General features: G+C 36.2%; 1 protein-coding gene across 1 annotated transcript in view; it reads right to left on the minus strand.

The window, feature by feature from the left end:
* Positions 1 to 1830: 1830 nt before the first annotated feature.
* Positions 1831 to 8074, minus strand: part of LOC107653173 (pyruvate dehydrogenase E1 component subunit beta, mitochondrial) — a 7229-nt gene continuing 985 nt past the window's right edge. Inside the window, exons 3-10 of the mRNA XM_016439822.1 lie at positions 6698 to 6805; positions 6554 to 6616; positions 6430 to 6465; positions 6061 to 6346; positions 5873 to 5983; positions 2988 to 3079; positions 2759 to 2900; positions 1831 to 2217 (exon numbers count right to left, since the gene is read on the minus strand). Of these exons, the coding sequence (XP_016295308.1) occupies positions 2072 to 2217; positions 2759 to 2900; positions 2988 to 3079; positions 5873 to 5983; positions 6061 to 6346; positions 6430 to 6465; positions 6554 to 6616; positions 6698 to 6805 (984 nt within the window). The 3' untranslated portion in view covers positions 1831 to 2071. The remainder of the gene's footprint in view (positions 2218 to 2758; positions 2901 to 2987; positions 3080 to 5872; positions 5984 to 6060; positions 6347 to 6429; positions 6466 to 6553; positions 6617 to 6697; positions 6806 to 8074) is intronic.

Consider the following 8074-nt stretch of genomic DNA (forward strand, 5'->3'; position numbering starts at 1 on the left):
CAATCAGAATTTAGCAGCCTCGTCTCTGATTGGCTGGAATTATGGCATATTGTAACGCTGGGTTGTGTTGAGCATGCGAGCTGTTGGCATTTAGAGAGCACTGAGGGCGGGCATCAGGTGAGCAAGCCAGTGAAACGTTGCACGCGCAAAAGAGAAGTTCTGCACACATCCAAAAACGTATTTTAAATGCAAAATTGATTTCCGTGCGCTCGAAAGACCTTTTTCTTTGCGAAACGAACATTTTCTCCACAAACTCAGATCGCGCGCGTGCAAAATGCACTTTTGTGCGCTCAAAATATGATCTTTCGCTCGCAGAATTGTGGCAGAAATGTAAGCCCATATTTGGCTAGGTTTAAAGGAAAAGAGCACTTTTAGATAAACAAGGGAATAATAGATGGCACTCGTGGAGTAGGAAAACAAAGTTCTTTATGAACTGCAGGATTGCTTGTAATAAAGAATTAAATGCAAAAGGAAAGGCAGTAGAGCTGACTATTTATGTCAATGGTAAGTTTGTGATCATGTAAGAAAAGTAGTTTAAATGTTTTGACACTTGCTTGAGCAACTTAATATATAAATCTAGAAGTAAATGCTAGTCTACACATGGCTTTTTGGCAAGGTTTAAAGGGAAAGAGCACTTTTAGATAAACAAGGCAATAATAGATGGCACTCGTGGAGGTAGTAAAACAAAGTTCTTTATGAACTGCAGGATTGCTTGTAATAAAGAATTAAATGCAAAAGTCTGTTTCTGTCAATGGTAAGTTTTATTTTTGAATGTTTGTGATAATGTAAGAAAAGTAGTTTAAATGTTTTGCCACTTGCTTGAGCAACTTAAAATATAGCCTAAATCTATAAGTAAATGCAGAAGTAAAAAGCATTGAATAACGTGTTTCTTATATTTATTGCGTTTAAACACGTCTATGAAAGATTGTATTACTGTACTGTTTAAAAAAATAATCACAATGCTGAAAAAGCATTTTCAGTAACAGTGTTTGGATTTGAAATCAAAATAATGGATAAATGTGTTTGTGGTAAACAGCCACGGATCAGTTGCAGACACCTGTGTGAAAGCTGCTTCTGCACCACTTACATACCCACATGGCCTGCATACGCACTGCAAACGGAGTATGTGTGAACCCGGCGTAGACTGCCTCACATACAGCTCACGAAATCAGGCTTGTGCTGTGTGTAAGCGATTGTGCAACAAATGCACGATTGTCAAAACAAAAATGCAGTGTATAATCAAACATTTAGGAGAGAAATATATATTTTTGAAAAATGTCTAAAAAATGCCCCCCTCCACCCCTCACATAAAAAAATCCCCTCTCACAAGAGTCACCTAAGAGGGGAATTCATTTTCAAAAATGAAATTCAGGCTCTGAATATATGTCTAAAAATCTTGATTGTCTGTGATCGGCCTCAAAAATCCTGATCGGAGCACCCCTACTGAAATCCTTCTAATCACATGGACTGGCACTGCTCTCATAAGTCTAGATATATTTACACAAAACAAATATCTGAAATGTTCAAGGTCAGGCAATACAGTAGAATATGTCATCGGACTGAATGCTTTTTTAGTATTACTCTTATTTATTTGCATTTATTATTTCCAAGTAGCCAACATATAGCTTTACAAAACTTTAAATTAATTTTGGTGTTACATCCACCTGACCATAATCTTACAAAGCTCTCCTAAATGGCTACGCCTAAAACTTAATTACTTAAATACTGCAAAAATGCTTAATATTAATAATGAGATTAAAGAAATCACAACCATTCTTACAACCCATTATGATAAAAGTTTATTACTTTAGATTACAGTAGAATTTACAGCATAATACACATGGTTGGCTGCTAATAGCCATAATAAATGTCACTGTCATGACAAAACCTCATTTTGGAGTCAAAATGAGAAAATTATTTTAATATAGTGCCAATGAAGGAAGGGTCATGTAACAGAAAGACCTTTACAAGATGAAAGAGCACGTCCTATTCCCCAAACATTGATGCAGAAACGGGGGAGAGAACGTGTAGTATTTCATATTAATGTGTCCTGATAGGGAAATCTATTATGTTAAACATTCAAAGTCTTTTTGACGGAGAAGATGATGTCCTTGATTTGCGGTATGCTGTTGTCCTCCAAAATCTTGGCATACGGCATTGGAATATCTACACCCGTGACTCGGACTGCAGGGGCATCGAGGTAATTGAAAGCAGGACCTTGAATTAAAAAACAATAAATAATAAATATGCTTACTGAGGAGTAAGCAACGATGGGTATGTTTGGAATGACACATTCCCTAATATTATTCAAAGAACATAATATGTAGTATAAAATTAATCATCCAACATGAGGTCATGAGACTAAAATATAGCATACTGCAGTTTAAAATAAAGCAACATGCCCCAAGATACGGTGGCCGAGAGAGCTCAACGCGCTGCAATTTAAGAAAACACATGCAAATTGAAAAAACACCAGCAAATTAAGAAAACATCTTCATCAGTTTGTGGTGTTTTTTCAATTTGCATGTGTTTTCTTAAGTTGCAGCATGTTGAGCTCTCTCGGCCACCGTACCAAGAAGCCGTGGTTTACAGTGAATTTATAACAGCTAAGGGGCGTTGTTAGGCACGATGCGAAGCGGAGGGCCTAAAACTCCCTTAGCTGTTATAAATTCACTGTAAACCACGGCTTCATTCCATATACGTAGTAAGGTTTCACAAAACAAAACTTTGATAAAAATAAAAAAATAAAAATCTTTACCCTCCATGATCCGGGCAAGAATCTCGGCCCCAACTCCAAACTGAGGCCAGCCACCCTCAACAGTGATGAGATGATTTGTTTTCATTATACTCGTTTCAATGGCTTCCGCATCCAGAGGCCGGATTGTGCGCATGTTGATCACCTACAGACGAAAATACAGTGTATTCAATTTTCAGCTGAACTGAAAATGCCACTTAAAACAATTACACCATGAAAAAAGCAGTCATACCTCACACTCGATCCCCTCCTTGGCCAAGACAGCAGCAGCATCGAGACACAGACTGACCATTCGGGAATGAGACACCAGCGTGACGTGATTTCCTACATCAGACCAACAATATTAATATGCAGAGATCAATTCAGTCTCAAACAATGGCTGGCAATTAAATTGTCACTCAATTAATACAATTATCAAAATAGCGCTGCATTTATAATCTCTAAAAGACATCTCGGTTCATCGCAATCTCACAAATCTCTGTTATAATACAATAAATATATGCATAATGAATCTTTCATAATGTCTACAATTCGTGTGTTATAATGAGAGGATTCGAGAGCACGCAAATTTCAGCACTGCACTGCTCAACGCTGCAAACACGTGTTATAGCCTAAATAGAAACTCTGCATACGCTTGCACCTGTTAATCGTTATTTGTTAAAACTGTTATTTTTAACTAAAGCAAGCAGCTGCTGCGTGCATGGTTTGGCATGGCAGAATGGCAGCAAAGAGCGCTGCATAATCTCTAAAAGACATCTCAGTTCATCGCAATCTCACAAATCTCTGTTATAATACAATAAATATATGCATAATGAATCTTTCATAATGTCTACAATTCGTGTGTTATGATGAGAGGATTCGAGAGCACGCAAATTTCAGCACTGCACTGCTCAACGCTGCAAACACGTGTTATAGCCTAAATAGAAACTCTGCATACGCTTGCACCTGTTAATCGTTTATATTTTATATTAGTTCATGTTGCTTTTGTGCAATAGATGAATAACAATTTATTTGTTTTAGATATTTTATGTTATTTTGTGGGAGTACCGTGAATCATTTTATTCTCCCGCATCTCGCACACACACACGAGTGTCTACCCGCCCGCACCAGCACTCGCCCATCTTGTCCTGCGCTGCACTCTGTTGCGTCGGGTCTCTGTTACTAAGTAATGCGTTACTGCCCAACACTGTCTACAACATACAATTATTCAGTTTAAAGTGGTTCACCGCCTTCACTGGACAAAAGCAAAATTAGCAACATTTTCACCAAATATAAACTATTTGTGTGATAGGTGTAGCGTTGAGATAGCTAATCATAAACACATGTTTTTTTTTCATGTTCTAAGCTTGTTAATTTCTGGCAATTAATATTGAAATTTTTTTTTCAGAAGTTCTGTATTTATCTATTAACCCTTCTCCTATTCTTGCAATATTTGGTTTATCTACAGAACTCTGTTTAGATAATAATGCAAAGAATATGATTTACTTTTCAACTTTAATAGCTAGACGTCTTATATTGTGTAAGTGGAAGGACAAATCTCCACCTACTTTTAGTCATTGGATTATGTATCACCTTGCATTAGAGAAGATTCGGTACGCCACTAAAGGCTGCAGTCAAACTTTTTTCTCCATTTGGCAGCCAGTGCTGACATACATAGAGCAAATGGATCCAAATGTAATATTTGCTGTTTAATTTTGATGTTGTCATTTTTCCCCTTTCTTTCCCACCTTTATATTCCTTCTTTTTAATTTTTTTTAATTGTTAATCTATTGTGGTTCAATGTATGTACATATATGTACTGTATATGAATAAATGTGTATATATATTTATCTATGTATACATGCATATACAGGTGCATCTCAAAAAATTAGAATGTCATGGAAAAGTTCATTTATTTCAGTCTTCAACGGTCAGATCAGCAGTCTTCCCCATGATTGTGTAGCCTAGTGAACCAAACTGAGAGACCATTTTGAAGGCTCAGGAAACCTTTGCAGGAGTTTTGAGTTGATTAGCTGATTGGCATGTCACCATATTCTAATTTGTTGAGATAGTGAATTGGTGGGTTTTTGTTAAATGTGAGCCAAAATCATCACAATTAAAAGAACCAAAGACTTAAACTACTTCAGTCTGTGTGCACTGAATTTATTTAATACACGAGTTTCACAATTTGAGTTGAATTACTGAAATAAATGAACTTTTACACGTCATTCTAATTTATTGAGATGCACCTGTATATGTATATAGATAATAATAATATGGTATAGAACAGATTGTCTATAATATAATGTATAATAATGGTGCAGTGGGGGTGGGGAGCTCTGTTGGAGCAAGAAAATGTATTTTGTCATCCTTTTTCTTGTTGAAAGCGTTGTTATATTACGTAAAATATTCATAAAAAGACTTTGAACAAAAAAAAAAAGAAAACAAATAAATTAATATAAAAAAAACATTTGATTTTTAAAATGCATAAATTAATAATAAACAATTTAACCAAATATACATGTGTACATATTTTAACATTTTAAATAAAATATGTCTGTTTCAGTCTATTTTAGTTGTAACAGGATATATAGAGTGCTGGGATGTAACTGATTACTGTAATCTGGATTACGCAATCAGACTCCAAAGATTAAATACTTGTAATTAGATTATATTACGTTATGTTGTAAAATACTCCTAATTAGACTAGTTTTTTTTCATTGAATACATGATTACTTAATATTCACAAAATGGCAGTAAGTTTGTAATAATTCATTGATTCCTCCTAATTCTTTTTTTTTTTTTCTTCTTTTTAGTTTGCTTTTTATTCCGTCCTTCCTACGAAAGTTTTCCAAATAATATGTATCACCCTTTTAAATAAGAGCTTAAAATTAATTTAAATAATTAATTTTTTGGAAATATTTTATTATTATTTTAAAATATTATAAATCATCTATTTCTTTTAATTTAACAGATTACATTACATTACAAACTGCAGTTCTTCAAAAAACCCAGTTTGAGAAACCCTGGTGTAATCAAAAAGTAAATGATATAGTATTATGTGTGATTTAATATTACTACTACTATAATTATATAATTATTCATTTTTTTATAATATTCATTTATAATATTACCTACCCTGTCTTTCAAGCTTAGCTTTTCCGATTGGGATGATGAAGTCTTTTGACTGAGCCTCTTCAGACATCTCAAACGGCACACCGTACATCAGCTCATTCTCCAAAAACACCACTGAAAGAGACACGACACAACAGTTAGAGCCGCCTTCACTTCCTGTGAACATTAGCCTCACGCGGTGAGGAACTCACCAGGGTTATCGTCACGGATGGCTGATTTCAGAAGGCCCTTGGAGTCCTCAGCGCTCCAGGGACTGACCACCTTCAGTCCGGGACAGTGACTGTACCAGGCGGCGAAGCACTGGGAATGCTGAGCCGCCACTCCGGCCGAAGCACCGTTGGGCCCGCGGAACACAATCGGGATGGGCTGCAGGCCGGCAGACATGTAGTAGGTCTTGGCGGCGGAGTTGATGACCTGATCGATGGCTTGCATGGAGAAGTTGAAGGTCATGAACTCGCAAATGGGTCTCAAACCCGCCTGAAAGAGGATGTGATGGGTTAGTTTGGGAACATAACAGAGTTTCAAATTCTTTTATCAATGTTGCTACAGGAAAAACTCACCATGGCAGCACCAACAGCAATGCCAGCAAAGCCCATCTGTATGGACAAATCAGGAAATTGTATTAAACATAACAATTAAGAACATACATAGATGATTTTTGGACAAGTTTATCATCATTCTCACCTCTGTAATTGGTGTGTCAATGATGCGTTTGTCTCCATACTTCTTCCAAAGGCCTCTGCTAATCTGCAACCCAATACAAGCAACTTTAAAAGATGCTTTGGCATTATTGATAACCGAAATATAATAAAAGTCTTTGCATCTGACCTTGTACGCGCCGTCATACTGTGCGACTTCCTCTCCGAGAAGGAAAACCCGTTCATCCCTCTCCAGCTCCTCATCCATGGCTTGGTTGAGGGCATCTCGGACTGTTACCTGCATCAATAAAACGCAATAATTATACATATATCACATGGTAAAACATTGTACTCTAATATAAAACATGTTACTGAATAATTATTGTACTCATATACTATGAGACTTACATGGTACTTCAATATACTGTAAAGAAAAGCATGGTAATACCCAGAGTTGGGTATAACGAGTAACTGTAATCCAATTACTTTTTTCTGGTAACGCAGTAATGCAATGCATTACATTTTAAATTTGTGTAATTTGATTACAGTTACTAAAGTCAATATAATTACATTACTTACATTACAAATATAGTTAAGAAAAAAATATTTATATGCCTTTTAAAATCACGTTTTGTGCAGGGTCGACGGAGGCACCGGGGCGATCACTTGCATTTTTTCCTGAAAACAGCGAAAATAACTTAAAATGCTCCGCCATTTTTGATCGTACATATAAGTGTAATACATCATTTGAATCTGTGAAGGGTCTACTTTTATTTGTGTACACTCACAATATCAACAAAAGATTGTGCCTTTGTAAAATAAAGAAAACAATCAGGGTGCGCTTTCTGCCGTCTCATTCTCCGCAAACTTCTTTCTGAAACGCGTCACTAAAAAGAACCAAAACTCAGCGAATACTTCACACACACAGACATGAGAAATATATCTATAGAAAGCTTGAAGTGTCTGCTTTTAAATTAAGTAAGTCTTATCTCTGATGAAATAGTCCGTATAAAAGCAACACGAGGTCCAGTCTTTCCTGTCTGAGCTCATTATCTGTAATGTGATCACGCCCCCGCGTAGCGCGCGCTATTCATACGGTAATCATCCACGTGAGATGCGCGAGCCTGTAAACGCCCACATCACATCCGTAATCAAAGCAGCAAGATTCCTTTTTAGCATTCAAATATGCACTGTATGTTCATCAATACTGTTTTCAAATGTTATCAGAACAGTTTTCAATTTATTAAAGGGGTCATATGATGCGATTTCAAGTTTTCCTTTCTCTTTGGAGTGTTACAAGCTGTTCGTGAATAGATAAGATCCCTGAAGTTCTACACTCAGCAAGCAATGTTGTATATAAAACACTGTATAGGCACATTCAAAGGTACATTTTTCATTGTTAGGCAGGTTTATACGAAGAACGTTACGTTTTAGAAATGGATTAAATTTTTAAAGGGGTCATATGATGTGATTTCAATTTTTCCTTTCTCTTTGAAGTGTTACAAGCTCTTGGTGCATAAAGAAGATCTGTAAAGTTGCAAAGACTAAAGTCTCAAATCCAAAGAGA

This window comes from Sinocyclocheilus anshuiensis, unplaced genomic scaffold (genome assembly GCF_001515605.1).
Source record: "Sinocyclocheilus anshuiensis isolate Anshui unplaced genomic scaffold, SAMN03320099.WGS_v1.1 scaffold211, whole genome shotgun sequence".
NCBI lineage: Eukaryota > Metazoa > Chordata > Actinopteri > Cypriniformes > Cyprinidae > Sinocyclocheilus > Sinocyclocheilus anshuiensis.